At 43.0% G+C, this 27,308-nt stretch overlaps 1 protein-coding gene across 1 annotated transcript in view; it reads left to right on the top strand.

Annotated features, from left to right (window-relative positions):
• Window positions 1-21,581, top strand: part of LOC130282056 (pancreatic lipase-related protein 2-like) — a 52,742-nt gene extending 31,161 nt beyond the window's left edge. Inside the window, exons 5-14 of the mRNA XM_056529901.1 lie at window positions 2,843-2,968; window positions 3,474-3,608; window positions 3,697-3,805; window positions 4,636-4,755; window positions 13,588-13,716; window positions 14,448-14,566; window positions 14,766-14,892; window positions 17,920-18,031; window positions 19,290-19,457; window positions 21,085-21,581. Coding sequence (XP_056385876.1) covers window positions 2,843-2,968; window positions 3,474-3,608; window positions 3,697-3,805; window positions 4,636-4,755; window positions 13,588-13,716; window positions 14,448-14,566; window positions 14,766-14,892; window positions 17,920-18,031; window positions 19,290-19,457; window positions 21,085-21,169 — 1,230 coding nt within the window. The 3' untranslated portion in view covers window positions 21,170-21,581. The remainder of the gene's footprint in view (window positions 1-2,842; window positions 2,969-3,473; window positions 3,609-3,696; window positions 3,806-4,635; window positions 4,756-13,587; window positions 13,717-14,447; window positions 14,567-14,765; window positions 14,893-17,919; window positions 18,032-19,289; window positions 19,458-21,084) is intronic.
• Window positions 21,582-27,308: the final 5,727 nt, after the last annotated feature.

Genomic DNA, 27,308 nt, shown 5'->3' with positions numbered 1-27,308 from the left:
TTTTTTGAATACTTTAGGGGGTGTAGTTTTTATAATGGGGTCTTTTATGGGGTATTTCTAATATGAAGACCCTTCAAATCCACTTCAAAACTGAACTGGTCCCTGAAAAATAGTGAGTTTGAAAATTTTGTGAAAAATTTCAAAATTGCTACTGAACTTTGAAGCCCTATGGTGTCTTCCAAAAGTAAAAACTCATAAATTTTATGATGCAAACATAAAGTAGACATATTGTATATGTGAACCCCAAAAAAATATATTTTGAATATCCATTTTCCTTACAAGCAGAGAGCTTCAAAGTTAGAAAAATGCAAAATTTTCATTTTTTTCATCAAATTTTGGGATTTTTCACCAAGAAAGGATGCAAGTTACCATTAAATTTTACCACTAAGTTAAAGTAGAATATGTCACGAAAAAACTATCTCGGAATCAGAATGATAACTAAAAGCATTCCAGAGTTATTAATGTTTAAAGTGACAGTGGTCAGAATTGCAAAAAACGCTCCGGTCCTTAAGGTATAAAATGGCCTGGTCCTTAAGGGGTTAATGGCTCCTGTTTGAACTTGTTATCAGTATAAAAGACACCTGTCCACAACCTCAAACAGCAATATACAAACAAGGAAAGCGCTCCTAGTGTGATACCGTAATGCAAAGAGAAGATGAACAAACAAAAAGACTTGCTCACCAAGTATAGTTGTACTGCGACCAAGTACAACTATGGTGAAAGCGTGAAGTAACCCGGCAATGGGCGAAGAACGGCAGCTGCTCCTGGACACACAGGTGAAGCACTCAGACAGATCCCTCCAAGGAACAGCCCAGGATAAAGGCAGCGCACAAGACTTCAAAGGTAAAATGGTTTATTTACCCGGCATGCAACGCGTTTCGCTGGATAACCAGCTTCATGCCCAATGAAGCTGATTATCCAGCGAAACGCATTGCATGCCGGGTAAATAAACCATTTTACCTTTGAAGTCTTGTGCGCTGCCTTTATCCTGGGCTGTTCCTTGGAGGGATCCGTCTGAGTGCACAACCTCAAACAGTCACACTCCAAACTCCACTATGACCAAAACCAAAGAGCTGTCGAAGGACACCAGAAACACAATTGTAGACCTGCACCAGGCTGGGAAGACTGAATCTGCAATAGGCAAGCAGCTTGGTGTGAAGAAATTAACTGTGGGAGCAATTATTAGAAATTGGAAGACATACAAGACCACTGATATTCTCCCTCGATCTGGGGCTCCACGCAAGATCTCACCCACTGGTATCAAAATGATCACAAGAACAGTGAGAAAAAATCCCTGAACCACACAGGTGGACCTAGTGAATTGCCTGCAGAGAGCTGGGACAAAAGTAACAAAGGCTTCCATCAGTAAGGGTGTGTTCACACGTTTGTAGTGTACGGGTGCTGGGTCCGGTAGGAAGGGGCGAAAATTGGCCGCTCCCGTATCCCAGCCAAACCCCATTCATTTCAATGAGCCGAAAAGAGTAAAATGCTGACTCCAGTTGTCTCATTTTTGCCCCGTATACAGTTTTCTGACTGGACCTAAAACCGTGGTATACAGCACCCGTACACTACAAACGTAGTGAACCCACCCTAACACACTATGCTGCCAGGAACTCAAATCATGCAGAGCCAGACATGTCCCCCTGCTTAAGCCAGTACATGTCCGGACCCGTCTGGAGTTTGCTAGATAGCATTTGGATGATCCAGGAGAGTACTGGGAGAATGTCATATGGTCGATGAAACCAAAGTAGAACTTTTTGGTAAAAACTCAACTCGTTGTGTTTGGAGGAGAAAGAATGCTGAGTTGCATACAAAGAACACCATACCTACTGTGAAGCATGGGGGTGGAAACATCATGCTTTGGGGCTGTTTTTCTGCTAGGTGACCAGGACAACTGATCAGTGTAAAAGAAAGAATGAATCGGGCTATGTTTTGTGAGATTTTGAGTGAAAACCTCCTTCCATCAGTAAGGGCATTGAAGATGAAACATGGCTGGTTCTTTCCGCATGACAATGATCCCAAACACACCGAACAGACAATGAAGGAGTGGCTTCATAAGAAGCATTTCAAGGTCCTGGAGTGGCCTAGCCGGTCTCCAGATCTCAACCCCATAGAAAACCTTTGGAGGGAGGTGAAAGTCAGTGTTGCCCAGCGACAGCCCCAAAACATCACTGCTGTGGAGGAGATCTGCATGGAGGAATGGGCCAAAATACCAGCAACAGTGTGTGAAAACCTTGTGAAGACTTACAGAAAACCTTTGACCTCTGTCATTCCCAACAAAGGGCATATAACAAAGTATTGAGATGAACTTTTGTTATTGACCAAATACTTATTTTCCACCATAATTTGCAAATAAATTCTTTAAAAATCATACAATGTGATTTTATGGATTTTTTTCTCTTTCTGTCTCTCATAGTTGAGGTTATACCTATGATGAAAATTACAGCCTCTCTATCATCTTTATAAGGGGGAGAACTTGCATAATTGGTGGCTGACTAAATACTTTTTTGCCCCACTGTTGTTATTAAAATACCTTATGGGTGGTAAAAGATAAAATGGAAGTGTCAACCTACTTTCATGCCCAGCATTTGACCGCTGCGGTGCCATAGCTTTGTGTGTCTGCTCGTAGCTGTAGATTTTCCTCTGGAAGTCACGAGCGGACACACAGAGCTCTGCCATTGCTCTGTGACTGCCAGAAGCGCATCCGCATTGTCAAGTACGCTGCGGACCTGCTCCCGTGTAACTCTTCCCTTATTGAATATTTTGTGATTTTCAGGATGAATTTCATTATGTTTCTTATATGGTCGATGTTGACTTCACGTCTCTATTGTCTCCTCTGCAGAATGTCAGCGCCATCAATCGTGATACAATCTCTAAATCCAACTTTCGACCATATCGGAAAACTCACTTTATTATCCATGGATTCATTAATAATGGGGAGACAAGCTGGATGGTGGACATGTGCAAGGTGGGTGCAGATCAAGAAAATGATCAGTAACAATGCCAGGTAATGTGATTAGGGGGTCTCCCCTATTACTTGTCTCCATTGTCATGCTTCATTTGCCATGGGTGGGCTGGAGGGGGGGCATATAGTCATCAGCAGAGGCAGATAACACAGAATACACCAATGACAATAGGTTATGGACATAACTCATCTCCTCCTCTCTACCTCTACAGTGACCATGAAACATGGCCACAACACTTCTTCATAGAATAAATCAGTGATGGGGACAATTCATGGGGACCTTACCGGCAAAATGACTTCTGCACATAACATGTCTAGGGGATAAAATGGCTAGCAGAGGAGTACCCTTTAAGAAAGAATATGGAATGTACATGAAAATAAATCTATTGGTAACATTCAAAAATTAGATTACAAAAGATAAGACATAAACATAATACATATGGGCCCTTGGGTCTGTTGGCCCCTGAGCTCTTCTCTCACATCTTACCATACACTCTATTATTTCCAGGCCATGTTACATGTGGAGGACGTCAATTGTTTCTGCGTTGATTGGGGCGGCGGCTCACGGACTCTGTACACTCAGGCGGCCAATAACATCCGAGTGGTGGGGGCAGAAGTCGCCTTTTTCGTTAATGCTCTCGGGGTAAGAGACCAGGCTGACGTCACTTACAATCTGATGGAAATCACAGTTTTATCCCTCATGTTTTACCTTTTGGTGATTCTTTTTCCAGGAAATATTTAAATATGACCCATCTAAAGTTCACCTTATTGGGCACAGTCTGGGGGCGCACGCTGCTGGCGAAGCTGGAAAAACACGACCGGGAATTGGAAGGATAACTGGTGGGTGTGACAGAGTCGGTTCTATGAGGACTGAGTATCTAAAGAAATACACAAAATATAAAATTTCAATCCTTTACATTTCTATGCTTAGTTTTTATGTATTTGTGACTTAGTCTTGATATTTGTTTGGGGTGTCCCACTACAGATCCTGCTTATTAGAGTTACTGGTTGTTGGATGGTTAAAGTTCTGTCACTGTGTCTCATTACAGTTACTGTGCACTGCTATTTCCTATGTAATTCCTGCCATATGTTCTGTGTATTGTGAATCTAATACTTTGCTGAGATCTAGTGTCAGATTCTTGTAGGTACATGTGAGAGAGGACCCATTGCAAAACACTACTACATATGTATAACTACGAGAATTTTCTAGAGTGTGTGGAAGGAGCCTCCCAATTTGGTTTAGACCAGTTGGTTCAGTTCAGGCAAGCCTCTAGGCTAGTGCTTCCCAACCAGGGTGCCTTCAGCTTTTGCAAAACTGGGCATGCTGGTAGTTGTAGTTTTGCAACAGCTGGAGGCACCTTGGATGGGAAACACTGATCTAGTTTATGCAAGAGCCTCTGAGCACCTCAGGCTGAGCAGATGCCAGTTGGTGTGTCGCTGTCCAAGACCTAATTGCTTTAAACTTGTACCTGGAGACCTGCATTCTACAATAGGAAACTGCAGCTCAACATTCGCAAGTGCATTATTACAAAGCAAATCCCTCACTGTGAGCAAACCAATAAAGATTCTTTTAGTGGAGAATTTAAGGACTGTTTTCTTAACATCAGTACAAAGGCTAGAGACCATGTTTGTCTTCATAAGGACATCTATCCTTCCGATCCTTCATACAGGACTGGATTCCGCTCAGCCGTATTTCCAGAACACCCCTCCCGAGGTCAGATTGGATCCTTCCGATGCTCTTCTCGTTGATGCCATTCACACTGATGCCACATCAACTATACTCAAACTAGGTAACAGGACAATGACAGTGTGTGATGGGGGTCTATCTGGAGTATAATACAGGATATAACTCAGGATCAGTACAGGATAAGTAATGTAATGTATGTACACAGTGACCTCACCAGCAGAATAGTGAGTACAGCTCTGGAGTATAATACAGATTATAACTCAGGATCAGTACAGGATAAGTAATGTAATGTAATGTATGTACACAGTGACCTCACCAGCAGAATAGTGAGTACAGCTCTGGAGTCTGGCCACTAGAGGGAGCATCTTCCTGTTTGAGCTTCCTGTGAGCGTTTGGTGTGCTCGACCTTGAGAGTGATCCACCTCTCTCCCAGGAGCGACCTTCCTTTCCCCAGAAGGAGGGTTCGTTTCCTGGTATGAGCGAGGAGCGGAGAACCCCAACACCTGCCCCCCGAAGTAGGTCCGCGGGGGGCAGGGGGAGCCAGCGACCAGTTGCAGAGGGACCAGCATCAGGAACTGCACCAGAGGTCTCTGGGTTAAGGCGCTCTGCCAGGAGATGCAGCGATGTATCTCCAGCACCTCCTGAGCCCATGGAGACGAAGAGTAGCCGCAAGGCTGCTCCAACAAAAGGTACTACAGGTACTATGGACTGTGATACTCCTCCTGGAGCAAAGCCAAATGCCCATGGAGGTGTGGAGGAGGATTGGGCAATGCCCAGGGCCCAGGAGCCTGGAACCACCTATGGATCCCGTGTTGCAGAGATACTTCAGGGATATAAAGAAGCAAGGAGCAGCTTGTATAGGCTCCAGGAGGAGGTACAGGAGGCAAAAGCCTTAATGGAAACTGCATCAAAACACCAGAAGGCTGAGCTGTCAGCAAGGATTAAACAGCTTAAAACCAGCATCAGCAATCTAAAGAAAAGGAAAACTTTTATTTTGGAGAACAGCGGGCCATTTAAAGAAAAGCTTCAGAATGAAGATCGCTTTGCAGAAAAGGAGAGGGAGAAGCAAAGAAAGCTGAGGGGGCTTCAGCCACGGGTGGAGGAGGAAGGAGACGTTGCGGAGGCCGATAATGTTGAGCCAAATCCACCCGGGGGTCTGCAACATCTCACCCCATACAGTGGGCTCCCTGCAGGGCAAGTGGCAATGTCATCTGGCTGCGGCCCTGGCGGTTCGGGGGATGAGAGTAGCACCAGTCACCAGGGAGGGGCGCTGATGGCCCAGATCCAGCTCCTGGAGTCCCCAGGTCGCCTCCAGGACTTCACGTTTGGACATGAGTTACCAGAGGAGGCACCTGGGGGAAGGAAAAAGAAGAAGTCAAAGAAGACCAAGCTCCAGGAGCAGGTAACATTTGTATATACCCCCCTCCCTGAGCCCCCCGGACTGGCCGCAGGGTCAGCTCACTGTGTGAACCCCATTTCTCAGCCCAGCCTGAGTTCTGCTGTGGACTCAGTGCAGGAGAGTGGGGAGAGTATGGAGTCTAGTGTGGCGGTGAGCTCCATAGCTGTTTGCAGTAACAGTGGTGGAGCAGACAGTGTATCGGCTGTGAGGTCGGACAGTGATATTTGCCCAGCGATGGGCAGTAAAGGCTCTGGCACATTGGGTTGCTCCCTAACGGGAGGGGGGGGCGATTTTGTGCCAGAGTCGGCTGCGGGAGCTCCGGTGGCTCTGAGCGTTGGCACTGCTGTTCCTTTGGAGCAGCGGTGTCGTCGTGGAGGAGCTGCCGGGGCTAAGATGTCTTCGCCTCCCAGAAAGACTGGACTTAAACCCCTATTTTGTATTGGCGCCGCTGATCCAGATCAGCGGCGCCCAGGAGCAGGAAACTCCAGTACTGATGAGGCGGAGGGTACCAATAAAAACAGGGCTGGGGCCGCTAATAAGCAGGCTAGGCAGGCTTCCCGGTCCTTGTATAAGGGACCGGTGACCTGTCCTGTGGTGGTGGCTCCAGCTCTGGTACCCAGTGATGCTGATGGTACAAAATCTGCACCAGAACACACCGGTCCAGCCAGTATGAGTGAGAAAGTTAATGTAAAAGTGAATGAAGGAGTGAATGTATCTGTTAATAATCTGTCTGGGGCTTTGAATGGTGGTTTGGGCTGTAGCACGGGTGGAGGTATGGGGGGCACATTAGCTAAAACATGTGACAATGGTTTGGGTATGGATTATGTGGAGGAGGGTGGTGAAGGGGCGCAGATTAGTGGTGGGGATGTAGGGCCTGGTCCAGTTGCACCCCCAGCGGTGGCAGCACCGGTACGCAGCTACGCAAATGTCACCGCTGGGGGGAGGGGGGCACCTTCCTCGTCCTCTGGCTCTGGGGAGAGCAGTTTGCAGCAGCGTCTCCTGGGGGCCTTAAGGAGAGGGGAGAGATCGATCAATGTAGAGGGTAGGGAGGTTGATCTATCCTTCTGGATAGAGAGACATGGTCTTTCAGCCTTCCGAGAGGAAAGAGGGGGGGATAATGTGTGGTCCCTCCCTACAGCCGGGCCAGGTGGTCTCCGTAGGAATGTGGTCCGGCTGAGATGGAGAGGCAGTGATACATGTCCTCCAAGATCTAAAGTTGTTGAGCTTCTGCTGAAGTTGGGCTTTAAGGCAGCTGACATCTACGCCTTAATACATCCTTATGGTACCCCTGAGTTTGATATCAGCTTTGTTCGGCCGGAGGGGCTTGAGCTCTTCTGGTCGAATTATGAGCTGATAAAGAACGAACCCGGCTGGCGAGACTTTGCCATTCAGGCGGTGTCTCGCCAAAATAATGTCAAGAAAGTGACCGTTTTAACCCGTAACGAATCACTCTCTTGTATTGACATCATGACGTGGCTAGGTCGGTATGGAGAGGTGGTGGAGGTCCCAAAAAAGAACAGGGATGAATATGGCATCTGGTCAGGGGCCTGGACGTTTATGGTCAAACTGAGGCGTTCAGGAAACACAGTTACCCATATACCATCTGCAACCTTCCTCGGAAGAGATCGTATCCAGATCTTCTACCAGGGTCAGCCGAAGCTCTGTCACAGATGTGGTGACCCCACACATTTTAGTGCCAATTGCACTGTGCAGAAGTGCACTCTGTGTGGGGAAATAGGTCATCTCGCTGCATCTTGTGCGGAGATTAGGTGTCACCTGTGTGGTGACTTAGGTCACCCATTCAGTCGCTGCCCTCGTTCCTTTGTCAACGCGGTTGTTGCCCCGGTGGGAGTAAGCCTTGAAGTGGATTCTGCTGGGGCGATGGCCGTCGGGGATGAAGGGGTGCAGGGGCCAGGGAAGAAAAGTAAGCAGAAGACGCCTGCCCAACTGAGGCGTCTCAAGAAGCGCCAAAGGGATAGGGAGATTCAGGACTCACAGGAGCATCAACCAACTGGGGTGACTCCTGATCCTGTCCCTGCGGCCAGTCTTACTGCTGAGGCCCTGGGGGATAGTGAACTGGATGAGGAGATTGGGAGGATCCACAAAGAGGGGGATGCCGTCTCCTCACTGTCCTCCCATGGTGAGAGCGCGGATGAGGACAGTGGGGGATGGGCAGAAACAAAGCGGGGTACTCGGAGGAATAAAAAAAGAGGAGATGTAATATCTTCTCCCACCCGCCAGATGCCAAAGGAAGGTACAACTGATCTCCCTCTGATTGGTCTCTCCAACCGGTTCCGAGCCCTCCGCGACATTTCCTCTTCGGAGGGGGAGGAGGCGGGGGGGGAGGTTCCGGATGTTGCGGTGGGGCTCACAGGAGACGCTGAGTCCTCTCTCCCTGGGGAATCTTTGTCTTCAGGGGGGGAGACTGGCCCAGAGTCAGGGGACGAGGAAAATGTATATAATGGGAAAATGGACACATCCATCTCACTAAAAAGGGGTAAACCATCATCTGATGAGGAGGGTGGTGGGGTGGATGGGAAGGATGGTGGGAAAAAGAAAGCTGTCTAACTCAATCACCCTCGATGGCGGCACCCTCTCCGTTGACTCTGGCATCCATTAATGTTGCCAGCATAAAGTCAGATACGGCTCGATTTGCGGCCTATGATTTTTTTGCCCATATTAATGCTGATATTTTATTTTTGCAGGAGACCAGGCGAACAGATATGTCATCTATCTACAAGGCTAAAAGAGAGTGGAGGAATGGGCCCTCCTACTGGTCTCTTGGGGCCGAGCCGTATAGCGGAGTGGCGGTCCTTTTTACTTCAGCGGTAGAATGCCGACGGGTTATCGAGTTAGAAATGGGGAGGTGCCTGATCTTAGATGTCCTCATGAAGGGACAAGAACTTCGCCTTATTAACATCTACGGCCCACAGTCTAAGTGGGACCGGAAGTGTCTCTTTATGAGGATCAAGCCCTATCTTTTTACAAGTCGGCAGGTGGTCTTTGGAGGGGACTTCAATGCTATCACGAGGCCCCAAGATAGGGGAGGTTCCAGAGACAAGCTGACTTATGATAGCGTCGCCCTTAATAGCATAGCAAGTGAGGCTCGCCTGGTGGATGTCCACATCCGGTACACCCCAGGCCACGCGGGATTCACCTATCATAGGGGTAGTTGTAGGTCTAGGATAGACAGGTTTTATTTGAAGGAGGAAGCCGTCTCTTCAGCAGTATCTGTTGTTGAGGTGGAGTTCTCCGATCACTGTTTAATTTTGTTTTCTCTGAATGTCACAGAGACCCCCCGGATGGGCAGAGGCTATTGGAAGCTGAATTCGTCTCTCTTGGAAGAAGCGGAGATAAGACATTCCTTTGAGGATTTTCTTCAGAGCCAGGTACCATTGCTGGGCCTTTGTAGCAGTAAGTCAGAGTGGTGGGAGATCTTCAAGGAAAGGGTTGCGAGATTCTTCCGCCAGCTCTCGGGCCTCAGAAGCCTAAATAGGTACCGTTTGTACCAGGGCCTGAGGAAGAAACTTGAGAACCTTGTCTCGACTGGAGGTAGCCGAGAGGATATCTCCAGAGTGAAGTCCTTGCTGATGAAGTGCCAGTACGACAGACACGCATCTTTGGTTTTTGAGAGGGATTACGGGAAGTACCGCTCGCCCGACCCTTACAGAAACTGCAAGATGTCAGTGAATAGTAAAATAGTCTCAGGACTGATTGATAGTACGGGATCCTTGAAAAGGTCCAGATCAGGGATCCTGGAGGTCGTCAGATCCTTCTACTCGCACCTCTTGGGAAGGAAGGATCTAGATCGAGATAAGGTATCAGCTTTCTTGGCTGAAACCATCCCTGAACCAGGAGTAGACCCCTCTCTTGACGTTTTGACAGAGATGATCCGGGAAGAGGAAGTCAGGATGGCGATTGATGGGCTTGCCCTCAAGAAGTCACCCGGTCCGGATGGCTTAACATCTGAGTTCTACAAAACCTTTAAGGACACTTTGGTTCCCCTCTTGACTGCGGTTTTTAATGAGTGTCTATCCTCGGGCACTCTGCCAAAGACAATGAGGAGGTCAGCGCTGATCATCTTGTCAAAGGGTAAAGACCCGTCCCACATTGAGAATTGGCGTCCCATAGCTCTTCTCAATGCGGACAGAAAGATTCTGGCAAAAGTGCTGTTTAACCGGCTGGTGGAGTTTGCACCCCGGCTCCTTTCGGGGGCTCAGCATTGCTCTGTTCCGGGCCGCAGTACATTTAGTGCTGTGCTCGGTGTCCGGGAGGCTGTGGAGCAGGGTAGGGCTGGCCACTGGAAGGGGTACTTGCTGTCCTTGGATCAGGCAAAAGCGTTTGATCGGGTTAACCATGAGTACCTCTGGTCTGTTCTTCTGAGATATGGCCTGCCGGGGGGGTTTGTTGATTGGCTTAAGACCTTGTATGCAGGGGCAGAGAGTTTCCCGCTTGTGAATGGTTGGATTGGTCGCTCCTTTGAGGTTGGGTCTGGTGTCCGTCAGGGTTGTCCTTTAAGCCCTTTGCTGTACGTGTTTGCAATTGATCCTTTCCTTAGGAGGATTGATTGTGGACCGTTGGCGGGGGTGAGAATGGACCTGGCGGTGCGGTAGCATATGCTGATGATGTCACTGTGTTTGTCTCCTCACAAGAGGAGGTCAGATGGGTGATGTCAGAGGTGGACCGCTACTCGGAGGCATCCGGGTCCAAGATCAACCAGGATAAGTGTGAGAGTCTCTGGCTGGGAGGGGGAGATCCTAGTTTTGATCTCCCGGACGCCCTTCCAGAGCCCCAGGAATCTGCAAAAGTTCTCGGCATTGAATTTGGCCAAGGGGATTACCCCAAACAAAACTGGGACAGCAGGCTTAAGATCGCCGCTCAGAAGGTGGATCAGTGGAAGGGTTGGTCTTTGACCCTCCGGGAAAGGGTTAACCTGATCAAAACATTCCTGCTCCCTTTGTTGATATATCTTGGCAGTGTATGTATGTTGCCAGAACCTCTCTGGACCCGGGTCTACAGTGTGTTCTTCCAGATGTTATGGGGGAACAGACTGAACCTAGTGAAGAGGGAGGTTACTTACCGTACAAGGAGACTAGGGGGGTTGTGTATGGTCAACCCTGTGGTGTTCCTAGTGAATACCTTTCTTAAGACCAATATAGCAAACCTCTGGTCAGAGAGGGCTCCTCCGTGGGTATCCTCCTGTAGGGGATGGTTTCGGCCTTTCTTCCAGGAATGGGAGACAGGAGGGCAAGTGAAGGATCTTCGCACACCACACGGGCATCTCCCGGCTTACGCTACCCCGGTTCTGAAGGTTATTCGTCGGTGGGGTCTGGGGATGGGGGAGATTAGGACTCTGTCGAGGAAATTCCTTGACAAGAGGGTCCTGTCTTCTCATTTCCAGAGGCCATTGGCGCTCAAGGACTGCCCAAGTCGGGATCTGGAGGTGGGTTTAGAGCTTTTGAATTCTATCAGGATCCCCTTGAAGTTTTGGGACTTGACTTGGCGCTGCTTCCATGGGAAACTGTGTGTGAGGGACAATCTGAAGTGCAGGAGCTCTGATGACCGGGGATGTCCCCGCGAAGAGTGTGGAGGCATGCTGGAAAGCATGGAGCATTTTCTGCTTCATTGTCCCTTTAACACAGAGGTTTACACCAGGGTGGGCGCTTCCATTGGTTGGCCTCGGCTGGCCAGTCTCTCCTATGCGGAATGGGCCTATGGGGCATTCAGAAACCTTGGAGGCTGGGACCAGTGCACTTTATTCCTAGTCAGCTCAGTGGTCAGGTACTACACGTGGAACGCACGGTGTTTAGTGTCGACGCAGCGTAAAATCCTCCCTGTGGATGTGGTGGTTAGGAACATTCTCAGTGACCTGGTGAAGGTGCGTTCTCTGGAGTACGAGAGGCTGGGTGCTGGCAGGGCCTCTCGTCTATGGAGGGGCTCTGCCTTTAAAGTGCCTTAGCCTGTTGTCTCCCCCTGGTGGTGGGCTGATGCTGGCACATTAGTCTTTTTGTTTTGAGCAGTTGGTTTATGGTAATATAGGGCTTGCAGGCGCTGAACTTGAGCTTTAGGGGTTTGTTGTTTGGCTTATATTGTTATATATATTTGTTATTGTATTTATTGTTGTAGTCTATTTGTATACTTATGTATTGTATATATTGTTAGTCTGTGTATATTTTATGTAATGTATATATTGTATATATTGTGTGATGCCACCTGGGGTTTGGGTTTAGTTTAGGTTGGGTGGTGGGTTAAAAAGGGGGCAGGGGGTTTGTATGGGACTTTTATATATACAGAAAATCCTGGACTGGTTCATGGACGTCTGGTAACATGTTCTGGGGGCATGGGATGCGGGACCAGCTCAGGGCCCAAAAAAAAAAAAAAAAAAAAAAAAAAAATGTGGTGTTATTTTGTTTGTGTTGGTTTTTATTATTTTGTATATATTATTATTGTTGTTGTTGTTATTCTTTTTGGTATATTACTGGTATTGGGTTTTTGGTATTGCAACTGGGCCAGGAAATTCACATTTAGTATTAGTGTATATTAGTGTATATAGTTTATTAGTATGGTATGGGTATTATGGGTATTATAGGAATATGTCTTTTGTAAATATTGTATATATTTGTTTGTGTGCAGGAATGAGTGTGGGGTGGACCGGTGTTGTATTTTATGCTATGGTGATGGTTTTATGATCGTTATATTGATTATGTTCTGTCGGATATGATATGTTTATGTTTTGTAATTTTTTTATTGTTATGTTTGAAATTTTAATAAAAGATCTACAGGATATAACTCAGGATCAGTACAGGATAAGTAATGTAATGTATGTACACAGTGACCCTACCAGCAGAATAGTGAGTACAGCTCTGGAGTAAAATACAGAAATATAATAAATGCATAACATAAGAATGGTCTGACTCAGTGATAGGAAACAGAGAGTGCAGATTAATGCTATGTACTCTTCTTGGGTCACACTTAATATGGAGGCCACGGGGGATGGTATTGAAGGGGTCACTATTAGTAGTGGGTATCACAAAGGTTTGTTTTTTATAAATGACCTTATAGAGGGATTTCTCAGTAAAACTTTCACTGATAATACTAAACAATATAAAGTAGTTATCACAATACAGGACAGTATATGGCGACACATGGACCCAAGTTGGGGAGGTTCTTCTTTCTTTCCTCTTGATGAACACTGAAGGATAATAGGCTGAGCCAGAAGGATGTATAGAAGGGGATCCGCAGGGGTCTCTATTCTGTAGTTGATTGATACAATTTTGCTCTTATGGTCACATGACTCTCAGGGGAGTGGATTATAAATCCAGCTCACAAAGAGCTGGTGAGTGTGGGTGACACCATTAGCTTGTTTCCCCATGGGCTGCGTGAGACGTCATTGGTGGCGGGTCTGTTACATTATCATGTTTATGTGAAAATAAATGACAATCCCCACAGGAAATAATTTAATCAGGGTCTTTGGAGAGTAGGGGACTGGTAGAGGGGGCCCAGCTTTTCATCCAGTGTAATGTCCATTGTTCTCAGGTACCGGAGGGTACGGGATGAGTCAGACGGTTGGTCATCTGGATTTCTTTCCAAATGGAGGGAAAAAAATGCCAGGATGTAAGAAGAATGAGGTCATCAGTCATGTGAACCCCGATGACATTGCACCGAGTAATTATAGAAATCATTCTCACTTTATTGTCTGTAAAGAAATGTAGACGTCCTTAGATGGCATGGGGGACATGGGACAAAATGGAGGCTGGGGGATGACAACAAATGACATAGAAGATGTGGAATATGGATGTAGGACATAGGATGACAGAAAGGATGGGGGATGACATAAAGGACATAGGATGTTATGGAAGAAGTGGGATTAAATGGAGGATTTATGATGGCAGAGAGGATGTTGGGGATATAAAGGACATCAAATGACAAGAAGCATATGGGAGAACATGGAAGATGTGGGATGACAGGGAGGACATAGGACGACATGATGGACATGGGTTGACATGGAGGATGATGGATGACGTGCAGAACATGAGACATATAGGATCATAGTAGGGATCTAGGTTGACATGGAAGATGTGGGACAAAAAAAGAGGATGTGGAATGACAGGGATGACATAGGACAACATGAGGGACATAGGATGACAGGGATGATGATGGATGACATATTTGACATGAGACATGGAAAATAAAGGATCATAGTGGGGATCTAGGTTGACATAGAAGATGTGGTATAACATATAGGACATGGGATAACATGGAGGATGTGGGATGACATAAAGAATGTGGGGTGATATAGAGGACTTGGGGCATGGAGGACATCTAATGAGATAACATCTGTAGTAGATTTATAAATCAGTTTTTACTTTTATATAATATTTTCATTTATCTCTTAGCTGTTGATGAATTAGTCGCCTGTAATCACATGAGGAGCTACAGGTATTACACCGAGAGCATCAGAAACCCTGATGGCTTCATTGGATTCCCGAGCTCTTCATATGACGCCTTCATAGCCGTAAGTCAGAGAACATAGATAAATTCTCAGTCCATTACGAAACATCATCAGTGTTGTCTCCCATCCCACCGGATATAACATGAAGTGACTTTTGGTTGTCACCTAATCCAGAATCCTCAATGCACATGGTGGGTTTGGATCTTTATACAGATAATAACAGTGGGTTTCTCTTGTTTCTCCCTTGTCTTGTTCTCCTCAGGGGGAGGGATTCCCGTGTCCCGGTGGTGGCTGCCCATGGATGGGACACTACGCTGATCAATACCGAGGAGTCACATCCAACACTCAGACATTTTACCTAAACACAGGAGACCAGACAACATTTTCTCGTAAGTTATTTTGTCATTTTTGCTCATTCTGAGGTCCCCATAACAGTGTCACCTTCAGATCCCCCATAACAGTGTGTCACCTTCAGATCCCCCATAACAGTGTGTCACCTTCAGATCCCCCATAACAGTGTGTCACCTTCAGATCCCCCATAACAGTGTGTCACCTTCAGATCCCCCATAACAGTGTGTCACCTTCAGATCCCCCATAACTGTGTGTCATCTACAGATCTCCATAACAGTGTGTCATCCACAGATCCTCATAACAGTGTCATCTACAGATCCCCATAACAGTGTGTCATCTACAGATCCCCATAACAGTGTGTCAGCTATAGATTCCCCATAACAGTGTGTCATGTACAGATCCCCATAACAGTGTGTCATGTACAGATCCCCATAACAGTGTGTCAGCTATAGATTCCCCATAACAGTGTGTCATCCACAGATCCCCCATAACAGTGTGTCATCTACAGATCCCCATAACAGTGTGTCATCTACAGATCCACCATAGCAGTGTGTCATCTACAGATCCCTGATTCCATATTGTGATCCATGGGTGCGGGTTCTCCACTCCAATGTAGGATCACAACTGCACTTAGGGTTGAGCACCTTGTATCACCTTTAGATCATGCTAATATAATCATCTAGAGATCCCCCATAACAGTGTGTCATCTACAGATCCCCCATAACAGTGTGTCATCTACAAATCCCCCATAACAGTGTCATCTACAGATCCCCCTTAACAGTGTGTCATCTACACATCCCCCATAGCAGTGTGTTATCTACAGATCCCCCATAACAGTGTGTCATCTACAGATCCCCATAGCAGTGTGTCATCTACAGATCCCCCATAACAGTGTGTCATCTACAGATCCCCCATAACAGTGTGTCATCTACAGATCCCGCATAACAGTGTGTCATCTACAGATCCCCCATAACAGTGTGTCATCTACAGATCCCCATAACAGTGTAATCTACAGATCCCCATAGCAGTGTGTCATCATTCCCCTCACATGTTAGTATAGAGTATTTGAGCAGGACCACATCAAAGGAAGGGTTATGGTTAGAGATTAGCAAACTTTTGAAAAGTTTGACTCTCCGGTTTTGCTGAACTTTTTCAAATGTGTTTGCTTCAACGCGCACTGACAATGAAATAAGCCCCAAACACGTCTCTAACACCGCCTAACAGCCCTAAAGTCCTGTATAACACTGCTAGGAATGTATTCAAGTAGTTTTAAAGTGGTTTTAAGGCTCAGTTATGGCAACACGTGGTAACCCATGGTAACAGCTTCATTAATGTGCTGGTGTCTTTTTTAGGCTTATTCACACTAAAATAAAGCGGCATTAAGTATCCCTGGTTGACATTAGATGACTGCCAGTATTAAAATGCACACTGAGCTATCAGAAAACGCAGTGCCTTTTTCCAGGGGTTCCAAAAATTATCACTTTTTGGGAGTAGCTACAGATTTTTAGTCTGTTGGGCAAAGAAGATGGCACGAATTTCTCCAGGCATTCAAAAATTTGACCCTTTTTGGGATTAACTACAGAATTGGCAGACTGTCATTATCCAGCATACAGCAGGAGGTGGCGGACTGATGTCAATAGTAGTATCTAGCATACAGCAGGGGTGGTGGTAGTACTGTGTAATCAATGTCATTTGGCACAGACCGTTTTTTCAAATTTTACCAGCTGGGCAATCAGACCTGGCTGGAAGAAAAAGGTTCCTTGAAGAATTTTCACATCACACTGAGACGTGCAAGTATGGTCCAGGAATGTTTGACGGCACGAAAGATATAGCATGTGTGCTAAACAGGCAGACAATTTTGCCCCAGCCAGGTGGCCCAGGCCTGGCTGGAAGTTGCAACATCAAGATTGATTGTGATGAAATTGTGGTTGACTAGTGTGAGTTGTAGTAGACTGAGTACAGCAGGATTTTAAAGATTATTTTTTCTAATTTTGCTCCAGGAATTGTGTTTTACTGGCCGAAATGTAGTAGCCTACGTACAGCAGGGGGTTAAGAAATTTTAGTTTTTAATCGAATTTTGCCAGCCAGGCCCAGGCCTGGTTAGAAGTAGCATCAGGAAGGGTGATGGCGGACTACAGGGACTGGTAGTAGACGGAGGAAAGCAGGAGAGAAGCAGCAGAAGAATTTAGGTTTGTTAAATTTTGTACTGCATGCACTGTGCTACACACAGACAACTATTTGGAGTGGCCTGCCCTCTGCATTACAAGATTGTGCACAGCGGGGACTAATGGCAACTGAAGCCAGTAAAGCAGGCAGTGGTGAGGTAGTGTTAGCTGTAGCCACCAGACAGCAGGTATTGGTGGACTAGGTATATTTCTAGCCATAGGACAAGAGCAACAGTCTGACACTGCTAGATTAACATTGCCCAGGTGTATATATTAGAAGGAAGGTATATGCATGTACAGAAGTGTATAGCGTTGCTCTGACTAAAAATACAGTAAAAATCCAATTTAATGTACAACCAGTCCAGTAAAGCCGGCACTGCACAGACCAGCTGAAGTCACACTGCAAATGCACGGGAACCATGCGGAGGACTCCGCAATAACCAACGGCAACTGTCTGGCAGTAAGTGCTGCTTAGTGCAGGAAAGCAGAACAGAACTGTATGTAAAGTAGATATGAAAAGACGGCGCTCACCAAAAAACGAGGTCATTATTCTTCAGTTGCGGAGGATACACATAGGGTCAAGGGGTCAGACAAACAGCGGAGGACATGCGGGACGTAACGCTTCATGGTTACCTACGCACTTCCTCTAGCCACAAGAAGAAATGCATAGTTACACACAAAACGTTACGTCCCGCACGTCCTCTGCTATTTGTCTGACCCCCTGACCTTATGTGTATCCTCCGCAACTGAAGAATAAAGACCCTGTTTTTTGGTGAGTGATGTCTTTCCATATCTACTTTAGAAACAATGTAACAAACCTTCAGGATTTTGACCGGATAAATTTCCCACTTCTGAATTTTCTATCTCAACATATCCCCATGATTCCTTTTTGTCTTTTAGGCTGGAGATACAAGGTGTCCGTCCGCACTGCTGGGAGCTCCAGTGTTTGGGGAAATGTCGCTGTGTCTGTACAGGGGTCTAATGGAAATATCCCAGACTACACTGTATACAAGTACGTAATCACTACACCGCACGACCGACACTGCATCATCCACCTATCCTGAGGTTTGGGCATCTTCATGGGCAGAGTGTGGTGGATGTGGTCTATACCTGGACTGACCCAATGGTGGCGTTGATGACACCCTGCAGGGCCCTATGATAATAACTTGTATATACAATATAGTCAGAAAGTATTCATACCCTTTCACTTTTTCACATTTTGTTATGTTGCTCCCATTTTCCGCCCTCATTCTGCACTCAATGAAAAAAAGATAGCAGAATTTAAGACATTTTTGCAAAGTTATTCAAATGGAAACACTAAATTTGGAACAGACTTAAGTATTCATACCCTTTACTATGACACGTGACATTTAGCTCTGTCTCCGCCCAGTTCTCAGAGATGTTTCTCCACCTTGCTTGGAGTCACCTGGGGTGAATTCATCTGATTCTATTTGTTTCTTTTTTTTTTTCATTTCAATGAAAAAACATTTTTAATGAAATGTTGTAAAAAATAACGCACGCATCCAGCCTGCGACTTTTTAATGCAACACATTTAGACCAAAAAAAACAGTCTAAATGGTTTGATAAATTCCCCTCAAAAAGACTTTTTTGTTTCGTCTAATTTTTTTCCCTTGAAAAGTGGCAGGCTTGACAAGTGCGCCATTTTCTGCGACATTTTATTTAGAATGTTTACATTTAGTTACCATGAAGCGTTCTTATTTAAAGCACTTTGTGCAGTCGCAGGAATGTCGCAAAAATGTTGGGCGGTGCCAGATTTAGATGTCAACCCTGCCCTATAGAACTCTATGCAACAATTGTATTAAGGTCCGTGCGACATTTTATACATTTGTCGCATGGCCGCCACTTCTCTGCAATGTTTATCTTGACTACAGTAGAACAGTTCTGTGATGATCCACAGTCTGTGGGCCATTTGATAATTTTGGCGCACATCCGCCACTTTGCAGTCTAAAAACGGTCAAAACTCACAGCAGATTTGGTAAATTCCCCTATTTGTCATTATGGGGAGTTGAGGGAGGAACGATGGGAAACACATGGAGGAATGTAACAAAATGTGACAAAAAGTTTAAGGGTTTGAATGCTTTCTGAATGTACTGTATAGATGTGTAACATGGGGAGAGAGGATAATGCCCCATGGTCCTGACCCGTTTGTATAAGGGCACCAAGACTTTATGTTGCATTATAGGGGAGGGGGCACCATTATGTCTAGTCTCTATTAATACTGACCCCTGACCTTCTATTTCCCTCCGTAGGGGACTCCTTAGACCGGACACAGTGTACACAGCTTTCATAGATGCCGAGGCCAACATCGGATCCATCTCTAAAGTGACATTCGTCTGGCACAGTAACCTACCCAATATTTTCCACCGCACATTGGGCGCCTCCTCCGTGACCGTACAGTTCGGGAAGAACGGAGCAGTGTAAGTGTCTAGGATGAGGTGGCAACCCCAAGGGGAAAATAACACCATTGTGAATGGCAGCACTATGTGAGATCCATATGACAGTATTCATTTGCTACTATATGGTGGTATTATGTAGGCTGCATAGGATATTATTTTATTGCCACTATATGGCAGTATATGACAGAAATCTCCCGAAATTAATTTCGGGTTGGTTCATTTCAGCTGTCAAATTCAATTCAGATTTAATGACTGACTGGGTTGTGACAGTATGTACGGAAGCAGGGACCCCCCAACCCATCCAACGGTAACTGAGCATTGAGGTCTACGGTGTATAGAGCAGCCCCCCCCCCCCCCAGCACATCCAATGGTAACTGAGCGGTGAGGTGTACGGTGTATAGAGCAGGGTCCCCCCAGCCCATCCGATGGTAACTGAGTGGTGAGGTGTACAGTGTATAGAGCAGGGACCCCCCAGCCTATTCAATGGTAACTGAACTGTGAGGTGTAAGGTGTATAGAGCAGGGACCCCCCAGCCCATCCAATGGTAACAGAGCGGTGAGGTGTACGGTGTATAGAGCAGGGACCGCCCAGCCCATCCGATGGTAACAGAGCAGTGAGGTGTACGGTGTATAGAGCAGAGACCCCCAGCCCATCCAATGGTAACTGAGTGGTGAGGTGTACAGTGTATAGAGCAGGGACCGCCCAGCCCATCCAATGGTAACTGAGTGGTGAGGTGTGCGGTGTATAGAGCAGGGACCCCCAGCCTATCCGATGGTAACAGAACAGTGAGGTGTACGGTGTATAGAGCAGGGACCCCCAGCCCATCCAATGGTAACAGAACAGTGAGGTGTACGGTGTATAGAGCAGGGACCCCCAGCCCATCCGATGGTAACTGAACGGTGAGGTGTACGGTTTATAGAGCAGGGACCCCCAGCCCATCCAATGGTAACAGAGCAGTAAGGTGTACGGTGTATAGAGCAGGGACCCCCCAGACTATCCAATGGTAACAGAGCAGTGAGGTGTACAGTGTATAGAGCAGGGACCCCCCAGCCCATCCAATGGTAACAGAGTGGTGAGGTGTACGGTGTATAGAGCAGGGACCCCCCCAGCCCATCCAATGGTAACAGAGCGGTGAGGTGTACGGTGTATACAGCAGGGACCCCTTAGCCCATCAAATGGTTTCTGAATGGTGAGATGTACTGTGAATAGAGCAGGGCCAACTCTCTTTGATAAGTGTCCTGCCTACTGTACACACTTGCGATTTTCTTGAAATAAGTCCCTCAAAAATTGGATTAGGATGAATTGGCTCAGCAGTATATGACTGTATTATGTGGGCTGTATATAACAATAAACTCAGCACGATATGGCAATATGACAACAAAATATTACACACTGACAATGAGAGGACTACACAACTTCTTTTCAGTGTTGTAATATATGGCAATAATACAATACTGTCTAAAAATGGCAAATGGATTTTGTGCTTGTAGACCAGGGCCCCATGTTCTATGTACTGGCCCTGTATCTCAGTTTGCTGTAGATTGTCATGTATATGGCGGATTTATACCATTGAATAACAACCAGTTCTGTTATCAGGCGGCTTTACAGATTGTACTGAACCAATCACATCTCTGCTCTCTCTTTCCAGGATCTCATTCTGCGACCATGTGACTGTGCCGAATGGCATTCACCAAGTTATCAGCCCCTGCGCCTCTCCTCTGCCTGTACACTAATACTTGTTGATGTAGCAGAGCTGAAGAAGTCATTCGACATGACCTATAGAGACATCTGATGTGTTATATGTCACATGACTCTAGATACCAGCTGGATACAATACCATAGTGACTGAATAGGAAAAATAATTTACTTTACACTCACTAAGAATCGTCTACCGTCTTATCGTCTACAATGTTATTTGTAGGTTTCCTACTCCACTGCCAGTTCTCTGCACCGAGCTGTTGCAGAACATCTAATTTCTCAGCAGACTATCACATCATTGAGGTTGTAGCACCAGCTGTATTCATTCACTGTCTGTTCCTCTGCCTGTGGCATTGCTCAGCACAAGATACCAAACTGTAACCACACATCTTTTCTAAATATCCCATTAAAGATATATATGTGCATGTGTATATAACAGGGAGATGGTGATGTAGACTGTAGGGGCTGGTCAGAGGGTAGGACATCACTTATGTGGGGTGGGGCTAGAACTCAAAGTAAAGATCCAGCCACACCTCTTAAGACAGCAAGGGATGATGCATTGTCTCAGGAGAGAGAAGCTGTGGAGTTGCTGAGACAAAACCATGTTGACAATGAAAGGACTATACAACTACCTGTCAGAAAAGAAAGAGGAGCTAGGAAGCTGCAGAGACAACACTATGCTGACAATGAGAGGGGTACACAACTTCTTTTCAGGAGACAGAGAGGAGCTGGGGAGCTTCTGAGATAACAAAACACTGACAATAAGAGAACTACACAACTTCCTGCCTGGAGTAAATCCCACATAAACATGCTAAATCCAGTACAATTTGTAACAACACTATATTAGTAAGTAATCTGTCTTTGGGTGATAGTTTTGTTTATAATATTTATACACCATACCAAATTACATTAATTGAAAAGTACGCCATGACCTTAAAATGAATTAGAACATCCAATGTGCTCCTGATATTATGTATAATACTCACTGTTCCCCCTGATATTATGGATAATACTCACTGTTCCCCCTGATATTATGTATAAAACTCACTGTACCCCCTGATATTATGTATAAAACACACTGTTCCCCCTGATATTATGTATAAAACTCACTGTACCCCCTGATATTATGTATAAAACACACTGTTCCCCCTGATATTATGTATAATACTCACTGTGCCCCCTGATATTATATATAAAACACACTGTGACCCCTGATATTATGTATAAAACACACTGTTCCCCCTGATATTATGTATAAAACTCACTGTACCCCTGATATTATGTAAAATACTCACTGTTCCCCCTCATATTATGTATAATACTCACTGTGCCCCTGATATTATATGTAAAACACACTGTGACCCCTGATATTATGTATAATACTCACTGTTCCCCCCATATATTATGTATAAAACTCACTGTGCCCCCGATATTATGTACAATACACAATGTGCCCCCTGATATTATGTAAAATACTCACTGTGCCCCCTGATATTATGTATAATACTCACTGTCCCCACTGAATATTATGTATAATACACTGTTCCCCTGATATAATGTACAATAGACATTGTGCCCCCTGATATTATCTATAATGCACAATGTGCCCTTTATAGTATGTATAATGCACACTGAGCCCCCTAATATTATTTATAATACATACTGTGCCCCCTGATATTATGTATAATACATACTGAGCCCACGGATATTTTGTATAATACACACTGTGCCCCTATTTTAATTATACACCATAACACATTAAATAATTGTTAAGTACACCATATCAATTAATTAAACATCCACTGAAATGAAATCAATTGGAAAATCCACTGTGCTACTGCTATTATTTAAAATACACAATAAACATCCTAAAATTATTTATATTATACACTGTTCCCCCTGATATTATTTATAATATACACTGTGCACCTAATATTATTTATAATCTACACTGTGCCCCTGAAATTAATTATAATATACACTGTGCCCCATATATTATATATAATACACATTGTGCCCCTGATATTATATATAATATACACTGTGCCCCTGATATTATATATAATACACACTGTGCCCCATATATTATATATAATACACACTGTGCCCCTGATATTATATATAATACACACTGTGCCCCTGATATTATATATAATATACACTGTGCCCCTGATATTATATATAATACACACTGTGCCCCTGATATTATATATAATATACACTGTGCTCCTGATATTATATATAATACACACTGTGCCCCTGATATTATATATAATATACACTGTGCTCCTGATATTATATATAATACACACTGTGCCCCTGATATTATATATAATATACACTGTGCCCCTGATATTATATATAATACACACTGTGCCCCATATATTATATATAATACACACTGTGCCCCTGATATTATATATAATATACACTGTGCTCCTGATATTATTTATAATATACACTGTGCTCCTGATATTATTTATAATATACACTGTGCTCCTGATATTATGTATAATATACACTGTGCTCCTGATATTATATATAATATACACTGTGCCCTTGATATTATATATAATACACACTGTGCTCCTGATATTATTTATAATGTACACTGTGCTCCTGATATTATTTATAATATACACTGTTCTCCTGATATTATATATAATATACACTGTTCTCCTTATATTATATATAATATACACTGTGCCCCTGATATTATTTATAATATACACTGTGCTCCTGATATTATTTATAATATACACTGTTCTCCTGATATTATTTATAATATACACTGTGCTCCTGATATTATTTATAATATACACTGTGCCCCTGATATTATATATAATATACACTGTGCCCCTGATATTATATATAATACACACTGTGCCCCATATATTATATATAATACACACTGTGCCCCTGATATTATATATAATACACACTGTGCACCTAATATTATTTATAATATGCACTGTTCCCCTGAAATTATTTATAATACACACTGTTCTCCTGATATTATATATAATATACACTGTTCTCCAGATATTATATATAATATACACTGTGCTCCTGATATTATTTATAATATACACTGTGCTCCTGATATTATATATAATATACACTGTTCTCCTGATATTATATATAATATACACTGTGCTCCTGATATTATTTATAATATACACTGTGCTCCTGATATTATTTATAATATACACTGTGCTCCTTATATTATATATAATATACACTGTTCTCCTGATATTATTTATAATATACATTGTGCTCCTGATATTATTTATAATACACACTGTTCTGCTGATATTATTTATAGTATACACTGTGCCCCTGATATTATGTATAATACACACTGTGCCCCTGATATTATTTATAATATACACTGTGCTCCTGATATTATTTATAATATACACTGTTCTCCTGATATTATATATAGTATACACTGTTCTCCTGATATTATTTATAATATACACTGTGCTCCTGATATTATTTATAATATACACTTTGCCCCTGATATTATATATAATACACACTGTGCTCCTATATTATTTATAATACACACTGTGCTCCTGATATTATATATAATATACACTGTGCCCCTGATATTATTTATAATACACACTTTGCTCCTGATATTATATATAATACACACTGTGCCCCTGATATTATATATAATACACACTGTGCTCCTGATATTATTTATAATACACATTGTGCCCCTGATATTATATATAATACACACTGTGCTCCTGATATTATTTATAATACACACTGTGCCGCTGATATTATATATAATACACACTGTGCCCCTGATATTATTTATAATACACACTGTGCTCCTGATATTATATATAATATACACTGTTCTCCTGATATTATGTATAATATACACTACTCCTGATATTATTTATAATATACACTGTGCTCCTGATGTTATTTATAATATACACTGTGCTCCTGATATTATTTATAATATACACTTTGCCCCTGATATTATTTATAATACACACTGTGCCCCTGATATTATATATAATACACACTGTGCTCCTGATATTATATATAATACACACTGTGCTCCTGATATTATATATAATATACACTGTGCTCCTGATATTATGTATAATACACACTGTGCCCCTGATATTATATATAATACACACTGTGCTCCTGATATTATTTATAATACACACTGTGCCCCTGATATTATATATAATACACACTGTGCTCCTGATATTATTTATAATACACACTGTGCCCCTGATATTATATATAATACACACTGTGCCCCTGATATTATTTATAATACACACTGTGCTCCTGATATTATATATAATATACACTGTTCTCCTGATATTATGTATAATATACACTACTCCTGATATTTTTTATAATATACACTGTGCTCCTGATATTATTTATAATATACACTGTGCTCCTGATATTATGTATAATATACACTACTCCTGATATTATTTATAATATACACTGTTCCCCTGATATTATTTATAATATACACTGTGCCCCTGACATTATGTATAATATACACTGTGCTCCTGATTTTATATATAATATACACTGTTCTCCTGATATTATTTATAATATACACTGTGCCCCTGATATTATATATAATATACACTGTGCTCCTGATATTATTTATAATATACACTGTTCTCCTGATATTATTTATACACTGTGCACCTAATATTATTTAAAATATACACTGTGCTCCTGATATTATTTATAATACACACTGTGCCCCTGATATTATTTATAATATACACTATGCTCCTGATATTATATATAATATACACTGTTCTCCTGATATTATTTATAATATACACTGTGCTCCTGATATCATTTATAATATACACTGTGCCCCTGATATTATTTATAATACACCCTGTGCCCCTGATATTATTTATAATACACACTGTGCCCCTGATATTATATATAATATACACTGTGCTCCTGATATTATGTATACTATACACTGTGCCCCTGATATTATTTATAATATACACTGTGCCCCTGATATTATATATAATAAACACTGTGCCCCTGATATTATTTATAATACACACTGTGCTACTGATATTATTTATAATACACACTGTGCCCCTGATATTATTTATAATATACACTGTGCTCCTGATATTATTTATAATACACACTGTGCCCCTGATATTATATATAATACACACTGTTCTCCTGATATTATATATAATATACACTGTGCCCCTGATATTATTTATAATATACACTGTGCTCCTGATATTATATATAATATACACTGTTCTCCTGAAATTATTTATAATATACACTGTTCCCCTGATATTATTTATAATATACACTGTGCTCCTGATATTATATATAATATACACTGTTCTCCTGATATTATTTATAATAAACACTGTGCCCCTGATATTATTTATAATATACACTGTGCTCCTGATATTATTTATAATATACACTGTGCTCCTGATATTATTTATAATATACACTGTGCCCCATATATTATATATAATACACACTGTGCTCCTGATATTATTTATAATATACACTGTGCCCCTGATATTATTTATAATATACACTGTGCTCCTGATATTATTTATAATAAACACTGTGCCCCTGATATTATTTATAATATACACTGTGCTCCTGATATTATTTATAATACACACTGTGCTCCTGATATTATTTATAATACACACTGTGCCCCTGATATTATTTATAATATACAATGTGCTCCTGATATTATTTATAATACACACTGTGCTCCTGATATTATTTATAATACACACTGTGCCCCTGATATTATTTATAATATACACTGTGCTCCTGATATTATTTATAATATACACTGTCCCTGATATTATTTATAATATACACTGCACCCCTGATATTATATATAATATACACTGTGCTCCTGATATTATTTATAATATACACTGTGCTCCTGATATTATTTATAATATACACTTTGCCCCTGATATTATTTATAATATGCACTGTGCTCCTGATATTATATATAATATACACTGTGCCCCTGATATTATTTATAATATACACTGTGCTCCTGATATTATTTATAATACACACTGTGCTCCTGATATTATATATAATATACACTGTGCTCCTGATATTATTTATAATATACACTGTGCC

Source organism: Hyla sarda, chromosome 7 (genome assembly GCF_029499605.1).
Source record: "Hyla sarda isolate aHylSar1 chromosome 7, aHylSar1.hap1, whole genome shotgun sequence".
Classification (NCBI taxonomy): domain Eukaryota; kingdom Metazoa; phylum Chordata; class Amphibia; order Anura; family Hylidae; genus Hyla; species Hyla sarda.
Note: the sequence above shows the minus strand (reverse complement) of the source record. Positions and strands in the feature narration are given on the sequence as shown.